Source organism: Balaenoptera ricei, chromosome 21 (assembly GCF_028023285.1).
Source record: "Balaenoptera ricei isolate mBalRic1 chromosome 21, mBalRic1.hap2, whole genome shotgun sequence".
Lineage (NCBI taxonomy): Eukaryota > Metazoa > Chordata > Mammalia > Artiodactyla > Balaenopteridae > Balaenoptera > Balaenoptera ricei.
Genome location: NC_082659.1, coordinates 33,648,973 through 33,669,899, shown reverse-complemented (window position 1 = coordinate 33,669,899; position 20,927 = coordinate 33,648,973). Strand labels below are relative to the sequence as shown.

The 20,927-nt window shown below is 42.9% G+C and overlaps 1 protein-coding gene across 2 annotated transcripts; it reads right to left on the bottom strand.

Annotated features, from left to right (window-relative positions):
* Positions 1–20,159, bottom strand: AP3M2 (adaptor related protein complex 3 subunit mu 2). 2 transcript variants are annotated; one of them, XM_059909259.1, is made up of 9 exons: positions 20,117–20,159; positions 18,331–18,668; positions 14,390–14,561; positions 10,912–11,049; positions 6,031–6,116; positions 5,646–5,779; positions 4,091–4,298; positions 3,690–3,834; positions 1–2,503 (listed from the first exon to the last, which is right to left on the bottom strand). In XM_059909259.1, the coding sequence occupies exons 2-9, from the start codon at positions 18,601–18,603 to the stop codon at positions 2,403–2,405; spliced, it is 1,257 nt and encodes a 418-aa protein (XP_059765242.1). In that variant the 5' UTR covers positions 18,604–18,668; positions 20,117–20,159; the 3' UTR covers positions 1–2,402. The 2 variants fall into 2 exon arrangements, with proteins under 2 accessions (XP_059765242.1, XP_059765241.1); XM_059909258.1 differs by lacking the exon at positions 20,117–20,159 and adding an exon at positions 18,753–18,868.
* Positions 20,160–20,927: the final 768 nt, after the last annotated feature.

Below are 20,927 nucleotides of genomic sequence, written 5' to 3'. Positions count from 1 at the left end.
ACACTCAACTTTATTAACATTTAAACACAGAAGATGCTTCTGCACGTTAAACACGTATGGAACCGAGCAGCTCGGCAGAGGCGCCCGGCCCCGCCTATGCTAACACACCACCGGCTGGAGTGGGTGGCCAGGGGTCTGCGGCCCAGGGGTGCCTCCCATGCAAAGGCCTGTGGCTCCCACAGCCCCGGTGCTTTATTTCTCCTTAAGTTCTTCCCTTGAAATTAGGATGAGCTGCCCTGGAGGGACAGCTGGACTTATAAACCTAAGAATATTCAGGGACCAATATTGGTTGTTTCCTATGACCGAGGAAACCCTGAAATCCTCCAGAGCCCTCGAAAGAAGCAGTTCCGGTGTTCTGGAATCCACAGGCAGAGCCGTCTCCCTTCCATGGCAGGTGTGTACGGGACCTGAGAATCCAGGACAAATTCCGGAGTGATGGAATATGAGACACATGTGCTGGCTGTCCACAGCACAATTGACCCCAGAGGAAAACCATAAAGCAACAGTATTCTGCAGCAACAACAAGTCCAAGAAGTAGGAAGAGAAAACTAGAAAAAAAAAAATTGCTGAAGTATTTGGAAACAGGGCTTTAGAGAAAAACTGTAGGGTTTGGAGAGTACAAGGTCTTCATTTTTCTCCCTGCACGAAGCAGGGTGCAGTATCGCTCCTAAAGGTATAATTTTAAAAACCTGTCTTTTCTATAAATATTTCAATGGGCAGTGGGCACAGTAAACTAGAGTAAAAATTCCCTGCTGGGAGCACCTGAGGTCCGCCTTCAGTTGCCCGTGTTTCTTAAACCAGGCTACGCGGGATCAACACGGTCCATCTTCCTACAACATCAGTTTTATTCAACGATTCAGGAGCCTTTTTGTCTTAAAACAAAAACCGACTGGTTGATATACATTGCTAATAAATATATCATACAGTGGCAACTCTGAGGAAATAACTTTACTGGGCAGCTCCCAGGACTGGCCGTGCCCCTGGTGGTCAGCATCCTTTTCACTTAGGGTCACCACTGGAAAAGCTGCAGACGGGAAGGTCGGACTGCAGCTCCAGGGCAGCACTGACAGACATGAACAAGGAACCGCTGGGTCACAGAGGTGGCACGAATACTATGACACACAACCTGCTGCCCTGGGGGTGATGGGATTGGCTTCTCTGAAGCGCTCCTCAGGGAACAGGAATTCTGTAGCGTGAAGTGAGTGGAGCTGCCGGGGGGGTTAGGGAAAGAGGCATTTCAGGCAACGCCCCCTGGAAGGGGGCAGCTCATCCTCGCTGAAGATGCCAGGCCACGTGCTGGAGGCATGCAGCGGTCCGTACTGGAAAACCGGTCACAGAGCATCGTAGTCTTTAAGGGAAAATCTGATTCTACTGGGGTTTCCGTGTCAACAGTGCACTCGAAGAAGTTCCCAGGGCATTTCCAGAAGTACAAATTTTTATGTTTGTATGAAAGCGGAGGGGTCAAAAAGAAACTCACTCAACTCTGTTCCTCCCAGCCGCCCTGCAGGTGGGGCTGGACGGCTCCTCCCGCCTTCCTCACTTTAGTGCGCGGTGCGCACGTGTGCTTCACGCTGCCCCAAGAACAGAGCCTTCCCCGGCCCTTCCTTGGCTAACAGTCCTTCTCTTCCAAGCTTGCTCTCTCTTTCTAATCTTTCTTCCCAGCTTGAAATACAAAAACAGGACTTCCCTGGTGACGCGGTGGTTAAGAATCCACCTGCCAATGCAGGGGACATGGGTTCAAGCGCTGGTCCCGGAAGATCCCACATGCCGTGGAGCAACCAAGCCCGTGCGCCACAACTACTGAGCCTGTGCTCTAGAGCCCGCGAGCCACAACTACAGAGCCCGCGTGCCACAACTACTGAAGCCTGAGTGTGCCTAGAGCTCGTGCACCACAACAAGAGAAGCCACTGCAGTGAGAAGCCTGTGCACTGTAATGAAGAGTAGCCCCCGCTCGCCGCAACTAGAGAAAACCGGTGCGCAGCAACAAAGACCCAACGCAGCCAAAAATAACTAAAAATAAAATAAATTAATTAAAAAAAAAAAAAAAACCAAAGACGTCTTTCCTTGGCTTAAGATAATTAAAGCCAAGCGAGTAACAAATGCTGGTCTTTTCCTGTGGTAACCATGTCACAAGTAGTTACATACGGCATCAAGTACCTCCCCCTGCATCACACGCCTCTGCTTTGAGAACTGAGTTGGTGCTGCTGGCGTGTGGGCCCTGCACAGGCCTCCCTGGCGGCCCGGCCTCCCTTCGTTAGCTCCGGGGCACTGAAGGCTACGGGAAAACAGGAGCAGGTGGTCCAGAGTGGGCAGTGACCTAGGAGAGGGCTGATAGTTTTTACTTTTAGACAAGTAAGCAATGAAAAAGTGTTCGTGACTGTTCCCTTTGCAGAACTCTCCCTTCAGGTTCGAACTTGGAACTTGCCAGCTTTGGTCATGTATTTTATGCCCTTAAAGGGTTTGTACTTCTCTCCATACATATCCAGACGATTCACTTTGAGTCCTGGAAGGAAGGAAGAACAAGACATAAGCATTATTCAAAAGAAGCAGGTAGCATAACTGTTTAGATTCGTTTCAACTCAAAGAGATCCGTGGGCTAGAAAAAGCTGCAACAGTGAACTGGAAAATACCTGCCCTTACTTGTATCACTTAAACGCAGCCGACAGATACTTCACTCTTGGTATACAGGCTGAAAATAAAACCCTGCCCCAATGAAAAGCTAGCCTATTCGGAGACCTATTCCTGAAGTGGAAAGGGCAGAAAGTTATACGCAGGCTGAAATGAGGGTAAGGGAAAATTAAGACTGCTCCAGATTTTTCTCAAGTTATGGGGTTGAACATATGAATTAATAATAATAACAAAATTAAAAAATTCATAACCAAATAAAGGTATAACTAAATGAATAAATTAATGATGAAAAGTGATGAATTAATACATGAGTGCTTCCTAAATATTCTCACTATACTAAGAAAGGAACATTTTATACTGTGCAGAGCTTTAAAGTTTATTAAGTATTTTAAGATGAAAGAGCTTATCATTTAAATGAATTCTAATCACTTAAACTAGACAAGGTCCATTGGTAAAGAAAACAGGAACTTCATATAAAGCTGCAGTCATCTCCTATCCATCTGAAAGGGTCGTTCTAAGGACTAAATAAGAAAATAGATGAAAAGAGCTTAAACTAGTGTCTGGCGCGTAGTAAACGTCCGCTAAGGGGTAACTGTTATTCTCACCATCCCCCTGCGAGGCGTAGACTATAGTCGATGACTGGGATTGGCCCGAGGGTTCCCAATGATAACAGCACCTGTGAAATCTTCTGAAACTGGGGGAAAGGAGGGGAATTCTTCTTTCAGTCACCAGCTGAGAATGCGGACACATCCCCCTACTGAAAACCCTGGGACCCCAATCAGCAGGCCCAGGGTGACTCAGCCTCGGCCTGAGAACACTTCTGTCTCTGATACTGTTTCCTTCTCACACGTGCCTCAGACACTTTTATTCACATCACTTAAGCCAACTTCGAGGTAAGGATTACGGACTTTCTCCAGAAATGTGCTAGGAAAGATCTGACTAAAGATCACATATCCGGTAACGAAACACAACTCTGCAGACAGGGAGCCGCCGGGAGGCTTTGTGATGCCGCTGCCTTGGCCACGTGCCCGCCCCACAACCTTGGGCTGGGTGTCACTCACCAGAAATGGCCAGCTGCTGGATCTTAAACTGCAGGTTAATCGTGGGGTTCTCATCGGGTTTGGAAGCTCCAGCCTGAAGACTCATGGTCCCCTTCAAACTGGGGAGCTTTTGGGGATTTATTTTTCCTACATCCCAAGACAGCATCTCCAAAGAAACAGGAAAGAAGTTACAGTGGAACCTTCATCTGAGGCGCCGGAGCTCAGGGTATCTGTTCACAGTATTCCTAGCGGCCTCCAGGGTGTTTCCCGGCAGAGAATACTATTTGTTCCCATAAATTATCTCAATGTCCTCAACAATGCCCCTTTGATCCATCTCCCCTTTCCACAAGACATAAAGGGATCCTGCAGAGTTGCTGCTATTTGTAACAACGGCAACTCGAGCCTCCCGCTTATTCTCCTACCTTGGTAACTGGGTCAAACGTGTGCGTCCCCTGAGACGGCGTGAGGCTCATGTTGAGGACGCCTCTGGGCATTTGGCTGCTGAGGGTCACCCCCTCGATGGTCTTCCCCATAGTCTGCTTGGGGCCCACCGTTATTTCAAAGCGGCCAAGAGAACTACTGTCCCGGAAGCTGATGTTATGTTTGACATAAACTGGAATCGCCACCAGGCTGGAAAAGAGAGAGACAAAAAGCCCATGTCGTTAATGTACCGGAAAAATGGCCCAACTTCCCTTTTTTTGCCCTGCTGGCAGCTTTTCCTCCCTCACCTGCTTCCTTATCTTACAAAGTAAGCACAGAAAAACCCTCTAGACATCTTTAATTATTTTATTTTTGTAAAGCCAAGATGCTGACTAGTAAGTAAACTAATTCTTCTAATGACTCTTTGAATAACATCAACAAAACCAAAGAGCAGACCTGGCAGACTATGAGAAAAAGGCGTGGCAAACAAAAACCACGCTTCTGTGTTTTACTTTGTGACATGTGACCAATAATTATTTGTACTTGGGAGGGTAATGTTCATACCTCACGGAGCTTTTACAATTTCTAGAGAGTGCTTTTACCTGACTTTGATCCGTAAAAAGCCCTAAGGGGGAGGGTTGTCATCCGACAGAAGAGGAAACACAGAAGCTACAGGATGATACTAAAGTTGTAGCCATCCTTGGCATTTGTGGAGCACTTCCTGTGGCCAGCGCTACTCTAAAGGTTTTCTCTCTGTTAGCTCATTTAATCCTCCCTGTAAGTATGAAGTAGGCACTGCCTCTGTCCTGATGTCATGAATACTGACATCCTCATACTTAACTGAAGTTAACTAACTTGCCGTGGTCATATATCATAAGTACTACAGGTGGGGCTTAAGTGTGGGCACTCTGATTCCAGAGCCTCTGCCCTCAGGCGCTCAGACATTTCCCTAAATTATTTATTCCGAATCCCACAGGAAGGCTTCAGTGGCTGTGAGGTCCCACAGCTCTCTTCAGTCTGCATACCTTCTACTATACACCTGCCCCTAAAAGCCCTCAGACTCCATAGTAAAGACAACGTGCAAGACCAAAAAATCATTGAATTTCGGTTTTTCATAGCACCATTCATGGCTTTTTTGAGTGGAGGGGATTGAATACAGGTGTTCTCAGATTCCAATCTGAGAAAAGAAAAAGTCTCCGTTTAGGCATATAATAACAACAATAAAACTTACAGCAGTAAACTTAACGAGCACTTACTTTGTGTGAAGCACGATTTAGAGTCTCTTGTCTAACCCACATAACAAGGTACTTTTATCATTTTCAACTTACTTATTACTTCATTACTTATTACTTTTATTACTTCAACTTTCTTAGGTAAGAAAACAGACACGGAAAGGATAAGCAACTCACCTGAGGTTACCCAATTAGTTACCTGGAGCCCAGGTAACTCCAGAGCCTGAGTTCTTCATCACCATGGATACTGTTTCCAAACACACATGCACATGCACGCACACGCACGCACACGCACACTCCACCCTTTGGTTCGATGGCTGCTTACTTCTGCGCACTGACGTGGTACGAGAGCAGGCGGAAGTTGCCGTCGGGAGGGATGAAGGAGAGGATGCGCTCGGACTCCCAGCGCTTGAAGCGGACGCAGGGGTGGAAGCTGACATCATCCAGCAGCCTGGGGTTCTGGGTGGCAGGCAAGGGAAAGCAACAAGCAGGAATTAAACACCGTGCTTCTTTCAGGAAAGTAACTCAGATGCTGTTCTCACTGAAACACACACACACAGATTCTGTCGTTACTTTTAGGAAATTCGAGCCCAATATGAGCTTTGTGGTTGTCCTTGATCACTTCTTCTGGTTCCATCCCCTTCCCACCACTCTGTCATTCCAGAAGCATCTAAGTTCCCAAAAACTAAATCTCTGGCCCAGGATTTTACCATGAAGGAAAGCGTAAGGTCGGGCATTCCGGTCAGCTTGACGCAGGCATCGATAACCCCCTGGATCTCGGCAGTGATTGTGGACCCTGAGACAGAATAAGACCGAAAGAAGGTAAAACCCTCTCTGTCCCTCCCAACTAACCTACCTCCTCCCTCCCTCCTTCTTTAACTTTCTCTTTTTTCTCCCATCCTATTTCCTTCCTTCCTTCTTCCTCCCCTCCCCCGTTCTCTTTCTTCCTTCCTTCTGTCCATCCATCCATCCATCCAAATCATCTACCCAGTCCATCTGTCCTCCTTCTAAACCTTTATCGACTGCATAACAAGCACAAGACACTAATGAAGCAGTGGGCATAAAAGATTGGTGAGATAGTTACTAGCCTAAAGGAGTTTTCAATCTACTGCCAGAATCAAACAGAACACCGCTATCGTAACCAATGGCTCAGAACACTAAATTCATATCAGATACTGCTCTCCCTAAGGGCACCAAGGAGCTTTGCCACCAAACGGAATGGATACTTTTGGTCTTCATCCTGCAGGCTCTCCCTGCTGCAGGGCCCTGTGCCCACTTCCTTCTTTCAAGTGTTCCTTTCTCCTAACCGCTCCTATTTCCTGTTTTTCTAGCTCTTCTCTCTCGTGCCTTCTGCAGGTTTCTCCTTCTTTGGACATCCTTTACATGTCTACATCTTATCACAGTTCTGAACTTCTCTTTTCTTGAACTTGACACGGTCTCCTTGGGTTACTTTACCTCCTTCCTAAGGCTTCGATTTCCACTGATGGCCAATTATTTCCTCATCTTTTTTCCAGTTCAGCCTCACTCCTGCCAATGGGACTGCTCCACCTGGACATCACTGAGGCACTTCAAACTCCACGTGTCAAAAAGTGAGTCCCTTACCTTCATTCCTGGATCTGTAACTTCTCTTTTCCTTACCTTCATGATAAAACCATCTATCCTGTTGCCTAAGCCAGAAACACAGATGGTTCCTTGATGACTTCCGCCCCCTCGGCGTCCATATCCCACCAACGCTCCATCCCCTCTTTCCGTGACTTCTCCACTCCTCTCCATCCTCACTACCATCACGGAATCTGTATCTTGGCCTGGACTCCACCACAGCCTCCCGCCTCCCTGCGCCCAGACTCCCCCCAACTCCGTGCCACGCTGCATGCAGCAGCCAGTTGGACAGTTCTAAACGACAAACCTTGTCAAATTATTCCCAGCTTAAAACTCTTCAATTGCTCCAAATGGTCCTTCTTAAAATGGCATACAAGATTCTTCATGATCTGGCCACCTAGAGCTTTTTGGGTTTTGTTTTTTTACTTTTTCATTGAGATCAAACTTGGAGTAAAACGCAAAAATCTTATATGTCCAGCCCAATGAATTTTTAAATATGTTCACACCTATGCAGACACCACCCGCGTCAAGATGTAGACCCTCACTGGCATCCCAGCATGCTCCTGTTGCCCATCCCACTTCACCCGAGTCCCTAAAATTCTGACTTATATTACCTTAGATTAAGTTGCACATGTTTTCAAACATCATATAAACGTATATGATCAAAAAAAAAAAAAAAAGAAAAAGAAATGTATATGATCTTACACATCTGACTTTGCTGCTCAAAACCATGAGATTCATTCATGCTGTCAGGTGTACCTGCAGTTCTTTTTCTTTACTGTATAGTATTCCATGGTGTGCTCATATCGAAATTTCTTTATCCTTTGTATTACTGATGGACATTTGAGTCCTTTCCAGTTTGGGGCTAATATGAAAAGCTGCTGTGCCTACTTCGTTTTAAAGCCTCATCACTTACTTTTCTTTTTTTAACACCTCTCAATCCAATCACACTGAGCTACTTTATTTCCCAACCATATTTTACTCATCTTATAGTGTTTGCACTGCTTTGCTCCCAAATCCACGTAGGTCTTACTAACCCCTACTCATTCTCCTGACAAAGCGTTAGTTAGCTTTACAATTTGCCCTGGGTGGGAGGGGACCTCTCTTATGCTCCATCTTTTTCCCTTTCTCTCTCCCTCGCTAGACTTTCAGGAAGCTTCCTGCAGCCACAGACCCTGTCTTAGTCACCATCACATGGCCATGATCCGGCACTCAGGTACAGCACCACTGGTTCTCCGTAAGCACTTTCTGGATGAATGGGTTCACTCATGTGAAGAGAACTTTCTCTAAATTTCTAAGCTCCAAGGACTTGTAGTCACATTAACCTATCCCAATGGATAGAAAAGAAGGTTCTCCATAAGCACTTTCTGGATGAATGGGTTCACTCATGTGAAGAGAACTTTCTCTAAATTTCTAAGCTCCAAGGACTTGTAGTCACATTAACCTATCCCAATGGATAGAAAAGAAGGTTCTCTGAATTTTAGTGATTACAACTTTAGTTCTGCCATGAGAATTGAGAGTCAAATATTTCCAAAAGGAAATCTGATCAACAAGAGATCAGGTTGTTACTTTTCTTTTTCACTCGAGAGGATAAAACCAGTGAAACTGTAAGCTCAGCACTGGTCTGCATCATGTTTTTCTTATTGCTTTTCTTTCAGCTTTGTTGAGGTATAATCAACAAATAAAAAGTGTATATATTTAAGGTGTACGACTTGATGTTTTGATACACATATACCCTGTGAAGTGATCACCACAATGAAGCTAATTAACATATCCATCACCTCACAGTTAGTTGGGTTTTTTTGGTGGTGAGAGCCCTTAAGCCCTACACTCTTAGCAAATTTCAAGTAGAGGATACACATGTGAGGTGATGAGGGGAATCCTTTCACAATGTATACGTATATCAAATCACCATAATATACATGCTAAGTATCTTACAGTTTTGTCAATTACACCTCAACAACACTGAAAAAAAAAAAGTACACAACTGTAGTCACTGTGCCATATATTAAACCTCCAGAACTTTTTCATCTTGTGTAAGTGAAACTTTGTACCCTTTCACCAACATCTCCCCACTTCCCTCTCCCCCAGTCCCTGGTAACCACCATTCCACTCTCTGTTTCCATGAGGTTGACTACTGCAGATTCCACATATAAGTGAGATCACGTGGTATTTGCTTTTCTGTGTCTGGCTTATTTCACTTAGCATCATGTCCTCCAGGTTCATCCATGTTGTCACAAATGGCAGGATTTCCTTCATTTTATGGCTGAATAATATTCCTGTGTGTGAGTCTATCTCACATCTTCTTTATCCATTCATCCATCAACAGACATTTAGCTTGTTTTCATATCTTGCCTATTGTGAATAATGCTGCAATGAACACGGGGGTGCAGATATCTCTTTGAGACACTAATTTCACTTCCTTTGGATCTACACCCAGAAGTGGGATTGCTGGATCATAAGGGAGTTTTAATTTTTTGAGGCACCTCCATACTGTTTCCATAGTGGCTGCACCAACTTACACCCCCGCCCCCAGCAGTGTACAGGGTTCCCTTTTCTCCACATCATTGTCAACACTTGTAATCTTTTGTCTTTTTGATGTGAGGTGTGAGGTGGTATCTCACTGTGGTTTTGACTTGCTTTTCCCTGAAAACTGGTGACACTGAACACCTTTTCATATATCTGTTGGTCATTTGTATGTTTTTTTTTTGAAATATGTCTCTTCAGATCCTTTGCGCCCACTTTTTTGTCAGATTATCTGGGTTTTTTTGCTATTAACTTGTATGAGTTCCTCGTGTATTTTGGATATTAACCCCTTATCAGATACATGGTTTTCAGATATTTTCTCTCATTTGTATGTTGTCTTTTCTACTCTGTTGATTGGTTCCTTTGTTGTACAGAAGCTTTTTAGCTTGATGCAATCCCATCTATCTATTTTTCCTTTTGTTGCCTTTGCTTTTAGTGTCATATCCAAAAAATCACTGCCCAGACCAGTGTGAAGAAGCTTCTTCCCTATGTTTTCTACTAGTAGTTTTATGGTTCCAGATTGTATGTTTAGGTCTTGTATCCATTTTGTATGTGGTGTAAGATAAGGGTAATTTTATTCTTCTACATGTGAATATCCAGTTTTCCCAACACCACTTACTGCAGAGACTAGCCTTTCCCCATTGCATGTTCTTGGCACTCTTGTTGAAGTCCAGCTGACTGTAGACACATGGATTTATTGCTGAGCTTTCTATTCTGTTTCACTGGGATACATGTCTGTTTTTATGACACTACCATATATTTTGATTTCTGTAGTTTTGTAATATATTTTGAAATATAGAATAGAGCTTTGTTCTTGCTCAAGACTGCTTTGGCTATTTGAGGTCTTTTGTGGTTCCATATGAATTTTAGGATTGTTTTTTCTATTTCTATAAAGAATGCCATTGAGATATTTATGTGGATAGCATTTGGGATTTTGATGGGGATAGCCTGCTTTGGGTATTATAAACATTTTAACAATGTTAATTCTTCCAATCCATGAACAAAGCATGTCTTTCCATTTATCTGCTCTTCTTCAATTTCCTTGATCAGTGCTTTGTAATTTTCAGTGTATAAGTCTCTTCAGTTAAGTTTATTCCTAAGTATTTTATTCTTTTTGTTGTTATTGTAAATGGGATTGTTTTCTTAGTTCCCTTTTTGGATAGTTCATTGTTTGTGTATAGAAATGCCACTGATTTTTGCATGTTGATTTCGTATCCTGCAACTTTATTGAATTTATTAGTTCTAACAGTGTTTGGTTGGAGTCTTTAGAAGTTTCTACATGTATGATCATGTTATCTACATCATAACATTTCAGTCCAGTCCTGATACACAATGCTTGACACAAAGTAGCCACTAAGTTAAAATGAATGACCTTGAATGGGGGGTAATTCTGGTACTAGCTAGCATTATCTAAAAGGGGCCTCTTCCTGTCTTCATAGTTCTGTGAACAGGCTGAAAGCACCTACCTGATTTATCAATGATGGCATCAATCTCTTCAATCACATCAAAATAGGCCTCATTGTTGGTGTATTTCACCCCAGTCCGTCGCCAAGGCACCACGGACAGCTGCCCGGTGGGAAGCTGGTCACCCACATTGGTGCTTCCTGAGACAGTGAATATTTGATAATTAGATGTAACCAATTATCCAACAACCAGAGAACACTCCCCCAAAAGTTTCTATACATCCGCTATCCATGCACTTAATTGAAGAATTTTTCCAAGAAAAAGATTATAGCTTTCCCAACTTCTATCTTGGTAACCTAATCTATTTTAAAAACTTGTCACCAGCTGGTCTGCCGCCTCAAGCAGAAGAAAGGTTAAAAAGTTACCTGAGAAACAGATATCATATTTTGGTTTTGAAAGTAACCTGAACTTGGTCTCTCAAATTGCACAATAGCTTGCCCCTTAAATAATGCATTGGCTTTAGGCAGGGATGGTAATCTACATACTGATATAAAATTTTCATGGGTAAAAACAGTATTCTAGTTTGAGGCAGGTTTTTAGGTACATTTATGCCAGGTATTAAAATGTATACATAAACATAATCTCTCTTATACCAATACTGGAACTTAGGAAAAGAATATAAATCAGATCGTTCCCTGTCTGTAAGAATTGTAAGTTGATTCCTTGACTTGTTTTTTTCCCCACAGGTATCAAATTTTTTTTTTAATTCAAAGGTTCTGTACTGAAATTCTGAAATAGAACTAATTTACAATCTATTTTCTTCTAATGTAACCTGGATCTTTTTAATATAAAGAAGGAAACATTAAACACACATATAGTCAGCAGCTTTACAAAACATTTCAACTAAGATAGCTGGTTCTCAGATATCTTTTCTAGATTTAAGTGAGATTCAAGAAAATGACTTCATAGTATTTCTAAGTGATTCAGTCACTAACAAAGCTTTTAAAGTTTTAAATGAGCCCAGAATATTGAAAAACCTGCCAATTTGTTTTCTTAAAAAGAGGCACTATGTATTAAAACATATCAACAAGCTATAATAATTAAAGCAGTATGGTTATAAGGCAGGAAAGCCTAAAAACAGACCAAAAATCCAATAATGACTTAGTACAAGATAAAAATATCATTTTAAAATGAGGAGGGCTTCCCTGGTGGCGCAGTGGTTAAGAATCTGCCTGCCAATGCAGGGGACACGGGTTCCAGCCCTGGTCCAGGAAGATCCCACATGCCACAGAGCAACTAAGCCTGTGGGCCACAACTACTGAGTCTGCTCTCTAGAGCCCTCAAGCCACAACTACTGAGCCCACGCGCCACAGCTACTGAAGCCCACACGCCTAGAACCCGTGCTCCGCAACAAGAGAAGCCACCGCAGTGAGAAGCCTGTGCACCGCAACGAAGAGCAGCCCCGGCTCGCCACAGCTAGAGAAAGCCTGCGCGCGGCAACAAAGACCCAACACAGCCAAAAATAAATAAATAAAATAAAAATAAATACATAAAATGGACACATGCATACTTAAAAAAAAACGAGGAAAAGGGGTAAAGTATTCAATAAATAGTGCTAGGGAAACTGACAGTTTTGGAGAAAAAAACACAGAGCCTTACTTTACCGAGACAATTTCCAAATGGATTAAAGAATTAAATCTAAAAATAAAACCATAAAAGAACTAGAAGAAAATGTATTTTTTTAAAAGAAAGACTTTCCCTTCTTTGAGATCAAAAAGACATTTTCCAATATTTCCTTCTAACAATTATAAAGTTTCTTTGTGTTTAACTCTTGATCTAGCTAAAATTTATTTTGTGTATACAGTGAGTAGGGGAACTTCATTTCTGTATCAAAGCTGACTGCCCCGATACAATATATTTAACAACTGGCCCGCAGTCCACAGATTTGATATATGAGCACATTTATCTATACCAAATTCCTATAAAAGGATCTGTTTCTGGACTTTCTATTTTATCCCAATCATCTATTTGTCTATTAATGGGCTAATACTATATTTTAAAAATTACCTGAACTTCATAATATATCTTAATTCTGATAGGACACATTTTTTCTCTTGCTCTTTTTAAAAAATATTTTTCCCGCAAACTGTCTTGGCTCTTACAGTATATCCATTCTATGAGTTTTTGTCTAATGCACCAAGTGAACTTAAATATGTCTTGATATTTGACAGGGCAAATTCTTCCAACCCGTCTGTAATTACTTTTTAAAATGTATTTTTCATTCAGTTTGTCAAATTCCATGAAAACTCTTGTTTATACATTAAGCAAGACCCAAACTGTAAAACCTTAATGAAGCAGAATGATCATTTTGACTACATCAAAAAACTTTAAAGGTGGCTAAACAAACACCACCTTGAACAATGTTAAACGACCAGGGGCAGGATGTGAGAAAATATCTACAACAGAGCATTCAAAATACACAGAGACTCCTGCAAACTAGCATGTGTATTTAGAGTATATATGATAGTTTAATATCCTTAAATGAAAGGAATACTTTTCAATTAGTAGGAAAAAAGAAAAACATTTCAACAACAACAACAACAAAAATGGGCAAAGGACATGAAAAAGTAAATCACAATAGAGGAAAAATAGTCAATGAACACTTGAACAGGTTTTAACTTCCTTAGTAATAAAAAACAAGTTTGGAAATAACAAGATATCACTAAACTATCCAACTGCCAAAGTTGTAAAAAAATTAATAACGATAATAATAGAGTTGGCCAGGTTGCATAATTGCTACTGAAGGTATAAACTGACATAACTTCTCTGGGGGGCTATGTGGCACAATGCATTAAAGTCCTTAAGACACGCACACCCTCTGATCCGGCACTTCCATTCCTAGTACTGAAAAGGTATCATTCTAGATGTGCACAAAGATTTAGGCATAGGAATGCCAATTCCTTGCTATTTAAAAGAACAAAAAATCAGAGACATCATAAACAGGGACACAGTAAATGACCTGGGATCTATTCCATATGGCAGAAAATTGTAAAGTCACCAAAAATGATGTAGATGAATATTTATCATAATGGGAACATGTTCACAAAACAATGATGAAAAGTTAAGTTTAAAAATATACAACAGTTGTTGTTTTAAAAAATTCCACCTGTCCATCCATTATCCTGATGTCTAGAAAAGATAAAAAATATATACACCGTATGTTAAAAGTGTGGTGGGATTATGAGAAATTTTCATGTTTTTTGTGCTTTTCTGTGTTTCTGACATTCCTACAATAATCATGTGCTACTTCTGTAATCAGGCAAATTATTTTTAAAGGAGAACAGTTCATTCTATCATTGAAATCAGAAAATTTTCTATATAACAAAAATATATTTCATGTTATATTCAAAGACTATAAAGAACAAAATTAAAGCACCTGGACATTCGAGATCCCCAAAGACAAGCACTCAAAACAATGCACAACAGCAGGCTAAGCCACACCCAGGATGGTGGCAGCCTTCCCTGGGGCCCCCCTCATACCTGTGATGGTGTTGACAACGGTTCGAAGGATAGTGGGCGGCTTTATCAGTTCTTTGAGGATGTTCGACTCGGTAGCCAATGGAAACCCGTTGTCAAGCATCTCTTCCAATACCTCATAAACCACAACCACATTGTCTTTTATCACTGGCTCCGAACAGACTCCAAAATAATCCTGATGAAAATACAATACGTGTATACATTTATCACTCAGAGACAGTGATGAGTGAAGGAATGTTCCCAGAGAGCAAGGATGGAGTCCTGTCCACACGTGTTTACTCTGTGTTTCTGGGATCTTCTAAAATGAGCGAATGAAGCATAACCATGGTTCTCTTAGGCAGGCTCAGTTTGGTGGAAAGAACACCGGACTAGATTGTACTACGAGTGTCATTAATAACTTCTTTCATAAACTAGAGTAAGTCATTTAATCTCTTTGGGTTAGTTTCTTCAACTAATAAAAGATGAAGAATACAAAACTGAATCTAGACTATTATATGTGTTTATGAACATGAATTTGAAAGAACTATGCAAAGTGATAATACCTGATATGACATACATTGGACCTGAAAATCTTTTTAACCCGTACTGTTGTGCTATTCCTTAACATTCATGCAGCAAATAAGAATTGAGAGAGAAACAAAATGAAATGAGGGGGGTGAGCTAGCACACCTGAAAATCTCTTTGGATCCCCTTACTCTAAGATGCTAGGATTCTAGTAACACTCTGTCCTTTTATTAACAAAGGCTAAACTTAGATACTAAACTGTCTGGGTTGTGGAAGGCCTGGGTAATAATCTTAATTGTCACCTACTAGATTAAGTCATGCTGACTAATTTGGGTCTTGATTTCTCTCGTAGTATAATCAGGATAATACCATGGGATGCACAGGGTTGTAAAAACTCAGCCTGATGGATGAACTGAGAACATGTATGAACATGCTTTGTAAGCTACAAAGCACCATGTAAACTGTGGTGCACGGCAATGAAATGATGCAGAGAGAAACGCTGTAGCCTCTTGGCGTGCCCCTCCTGGCAATGCTAGCACATCTGCTGCTGGGCCTCTCAGACAGCCCCCTAGGGATTCATCCACTGAGGGAAATTCACCGCTTTTGAGAAAGCCCATTTTATTCACGGGCAGCACTGACTGTTAGAAAGTTCCTTCTTTTGCTAAACTGAAATTTGCTTCCTAGGTCTGCCTTACAGAACAGGTTTACATAACAGCCCCACAGTGATCCAGTGATCTGAAGACCAGGACAAGCTTTGACTTGCATTTTTCTTCACAGGGCCGAACTCCCTGTTTGGTCCTCCCACTGTCCGTGCTACAGTAAGGTTTCTAGATTCTTTCACCATCTTGCCATTTCTTTGAATTTGCTCTAGTTTTCCAATACTCTCCTCAAATTATGACATCCAAAACGGGACACAGACTCCAGATATGACCTAAATTACATCAGATGATGTCAACTGTCAGAGACATTCCAATATCCAAGAGCACTTAGGAGTCAGGAATGTGTTTCTAAAACAAAAAGATTTCTTCTTTAAAAAAATGAGGATTGAAGGGGGGAAAAGTTACACATTTCCTTCTCAAGAATGATTTTATTTTGAAAGATAAATAAAACACCTCACTCAAGAAAAGGGAACCCTCCTACATTGTCAGTGGGAATGTAAATTGGTGCAGCCACTATGGAAAACAGTATGGAGGGGCCTTAAAAAACTAAAAATAGAGCTACCATATGGTCCAGCAATCCCCTCCTGGGCATATGTCCAGACAAAACTATAATTCAAAAAGGTAAATGCACCCCTATGTTCATAGCAGCACTATTCACAACAGCCAAGACATGCAGCAACCTAAGTGTCCACTGACATATAAATGGATAAAGAAGATGTGGTATATATATATATATACATACACACACACACACACACACACAATGGAATACTACTCAGCCATAAAAAAGAATGAAATAATGCCATTTGCAGCAACATGGATGGACCTAGAGATCCTTGTACTAAGTGAAGTAAGTCAGAAAGAGAAAGACAAATACCACATATCACTTACATGTGGAATCTAAAATATGACACAAAGGAATTTATCTATGAAACAGAAACAGACTCACAGACATAGAGAACAGACTTGTGGTTGCCAAGGGGGAGGGAAGGTGGGGGAGGGATGGACTGGGAGTTTGGGTTTAGCAGATGCAAACTCTTATATAGAGAATAGACGGACCACAAGGTCCTACTGTATAACACAGGGAACTATATTCACTACCCTATGATAAAACATAATGGACAAGAATAAGAAAAAATGTGTATATATATATATATATATATATATATATATATATGTATGACCGAATCACTTTGCTGTACAGCAGAAATTACCACAACATTGTAAAACAACTATACTTCAATAAAATAAACTTAAAAAAACACCTCCCTCGATTTTCTAATCAGGCAGAATGTGATTTTCTCAATCAGCAGCTGGAAGGAGACTGGTGAGCAAGGCACAGCGCCACAGCAAAGTGCGTGCACTTCCATAGCAGGAGCTCTTCCGTCACAGCCCAGCATGAGAGGAAGAACGCAGCCAGAGAACTCACATCAGGTAAGGCATTAAAATCAGGATGCGCCCATTTACTTTTAACAAGTGCTTCCAAAATGGCAAGCTCTGAAGTCCCAGCCTTCCAAAGTAGCCACTTCGATGTTCTCCCCAATTCCTCTGTGGTTTCAACTAGATTAAACAACATTTCTCACTTCCTGCCTTGTAATAAGTTACATAATATCACTATGGAGATAGGGAGCAGACTGTAAATGGGGTAAAGCATCCCTGTGGAAATCCTAACAAGGCCCAGCTCAAGCGGCTGAAGATCAAAACTGCTGGGTTCTTCTAGTTCTTCCACATACGGGGGTTTATAATTCTCAGGTTTTCACTGTGTGATGAAACAAGTATGCCACTGGAATCCCAGAATAGAACTACCAGAAAAGAATTTGGGGAAAAGAATATAAATATATGTTTATTCTTTGGGGATGAAACTGTTCTAAACACGTGATCGATATCTGAGGGCAAATGAAAGGACTCTTTGACTTGCTTTTTAATTTTTATCGTAATGTCTGCGTCCTTGTTCTCTTCTCCAATCCCACAATTTCTGTATTCATGTGACCAATTCCAGGCCTCACATGACACAGAAGTTAACCCAAAGGGCCCTTGATTCTCATGGATCGTTGAGTTATGCAAACAACCACAACCGTTAGAAGTTGAGCAATTCTTTTAGGGAGAGAATGTCTGAATCCAGAGTCTGGGCAGCCTAAAATCCTATGCCATAAAGGGTGTTGACATCCTGGTATGACATACCTCCCCACGCCCCAAGATCTCCAAATCTATTCCTGAAGGAAAAACTCGAAATGAAAACTGTATCTTGGAAAATGTGTCACTTAAGTTTTTACAGGTACAGAAGATTTTCCAATGTTAAGCGTGCAAAACAGCCCGTCACTGGTACTCATATGCTGTGGATGAGCACCCCAAATTCAAGCTGAAGGATGGCTTCCCAAATCACCCCTGCCAGGGTGAGTGAGTCACTTTTTGATGCAACTCAAAGCAATGTCGTTAACGATGGTTAACATCAAGTCTACCATAAATAAAAAATCGAAACTTCTCAGCTTTGTGAACAAAATGTAGGCCAAGTCCAATCTCTAGAACTGAAATGACTGTATACAATCATACCAAGTAGGGTGGCCTTCCCAGGCAACGGGTTCAAAAGTATACAATCTGTCATTCTAGATGCAGCCCATTCAATAAATAGAAACAAGCGTCTTATCAGATGGGAGAGGAAGTGAGCAATGTCAGAGTTTTAATTTCTTTTTTAAGTTCCTTAATTGAGGCTGAAAACAACGGAAACAGAACTATAAAGACACTTTGTAAGGTACACGGATGAACCTCCTCACATTCACGCACCTGAAACGTGTCCACTACTCGGTGAAGGAACTCAATGACAAACAGAGGTGGCACCTCCGTCTGGATCACAGCCACAAAAAAGATCTTGTGACGGTAAACACTTAGGAGATAGTGGTGAGGGGTGGAGATAACTGGAGGAACATTTTCAGCCTCAGTTGCTCGCTCTTGTGCCTCAAAAAAGTAATCGCAAACAGAACGGCTGACCACACTCTTCCAGTGTTTCTCCAGGAAAATATCTCCAGAGGAGTTGATCAAGAAAAGGCTGTGAATCATGGTGGAGACTGTCAGGGAGAGAGGAAAGTCTTTTTCCGTCCGACAGCCTCTGCAAATGCTCAACTCTAAAAACAAGAGAAGCTATGATCAGTTCCAGTCAACCAAAACCCCCTCCCCATCTGTCCAGCAGCCCAAGCCATCTCACCCACCTTTCAAGACGAGACTCAAGTCTTCCGCTACTGCAGGAGCCTGAAGTATCCCTCCCTAGAATTCCTAAGGGTAATTATCAGCCATCTCGTTTGTCAGCTAATCATATACTGTCATCTTTACTACTGCCTGAATCATATCCATTTAAAATTCGACTTAATTTTTGAGTGTCTATTTTCTCAACTGGACTGGGAGCTCCTTGAGAAAAAAAGCCCCTGCCTCATGTTTTTTGTTGCCTCCTTGTAACAAGAGGGCTTCAAAGAACACTGATGAGTTTCATGTATTTGGCAACAACACACACATATATAAGAAATGGTTATGGTTGTGTAGTCTCATACAGTAGCCATCGGACCAATGGGGTCACTGAGCACTTCAAATGTGGCTGGTCCAAACTGAGATGTGCTGTGAATGTAACACACGCACCAGATTTTGAAGGCTTTGTACGGAAAAAAAAAAGAATTTAAGATAGCTTATCAATAATTTAATATCAATTAATTAAGTCAATTAATAATATTAACTTAATACGTATTATATTTAATATTGATATTTTGGATATATTGGGTAAATAAAAGATATAAAAATTAATTCAACTGGTTTATTTTTTAAATGTGCTTACTAAAACATGTAAAATTACACAGTATGTGGATCGCTGCCTATTTCTACTGGATAGCGATGGTCCACGGAATAGAGCTGTCGTTGTGGTCTTGATTTATCCAGTCAGACCCCATTCTCTAAGTACTTGTTATGCACAAGGCTCTACATTGGATGCATTTTAAAAAAATCCCTCTGGGGGATCCCCCAGGTCCCTCAGGCGGCGGCATCTCTACGGTGCCAGTCCACAGAAACGAGGCGGCCGCGCGGGACCCCAGCTGTGGCCACTCCGCGAACTGGTCCAGGTGGCCAAATCGCGAAGGCCTGTTGTACCAAGTGCCGCAGGGTGAGCTTAATCCCTCTGCCGGCGACGAGACTGCGGGAGGGAGAGGGGGCCGGGGAGCCACGCTGGGCGGCGCAGAGTCGGCTGCCAACGAGGGTTATTTCTGCGCTGGTCGCAGGGAGGATGGAGGCCGCTTGGGGCGAGGTAGGCGCGGGCGGATTAAGGTGTGCGCACGATCCGGGGCTGAAGAGGGTCGCACGTCCGCGCACCTGCGTCGCCATGACAACAGTGTCCCCTCCTCCCCCAGCCCTCCAGCCGGAGCAGGCCACCTCCCCAGACCGGGACTCAGCCCCTCACCTCTCCCTGCCGCATCACGCAGCTCGGAGGGTCGGTCCTGCTGCACCCCGTGGCCCCGCCCCTGCGCCGCGAGCCCCCGCCCAGACCCCCGCGCGCGCAGCCCCACCCGGGACCCGGGTCGTCAGCCCTCCTTACCCCACTTGCTCTTCGCAGCGCCCACCGTTTGGCCTCGCAGAGAGGCCCCGCCCCCGGGCGCCCCCCCCCCCGCGCCCGCCGGCCGCCGCTCGCCCGCTGATTGGCCGGCCAGCGGGACTCGTGCCAGCACCGCCCACGACCGAGGTCTGAAGGCCGCTCATTGGGCATCGGCGATCCATTGCTCCCCTCTGATTGATCGCGGTCCGCCGCTCACCCTGTTCTGGAGCCCCCAATTGGCCCTTGTTCAGGCTCCGGTAATCTCTGATTGGTGTAGCTCTGGGGCTCTGAGCCCTGATTGGCTGTCATGAACAGTCGGCGGACCGCCCGGCCCCTAGCCACCTAGTCACAAAGGTCCCGGGCGTCTTCGCTGCCACCTGTGTAACCGCGGAGTGCGCCTCGAAAGGGATGCAAAAAGTGTGACTTCCAGGGCACGATTTATCGAAGAGCATATCATGGATGATAAATCCTGAGCAGTAATAACTACTCTCCATTAAATAAGTGCATTTAAAAAGGGGCGTGATGCCTTTTCATTTACGTGCATTGAGTAAAGGTGATTGGCTGTAACAGCGTCCTGTCAAGAGCTCTGAACCTGGATTCAGGAGGCCTCTTTCAGCCCCAGCTGGACCACCACCTGCTCGACCTTGGGCAAGGCACTTAACCTTTCAGAGTCTCAGTTCCCAGATCTGAAAATGAGGGGGTTGGGCAGGTCTCTCTCCAAATTGCCCTGGAGCTCTGATGACTATTTTAAGTTTGAGTCAAGCCACTGTGACCCAGAAAAGCATGCAGTAGAAGTCAAAAGACAAGGTTAAAC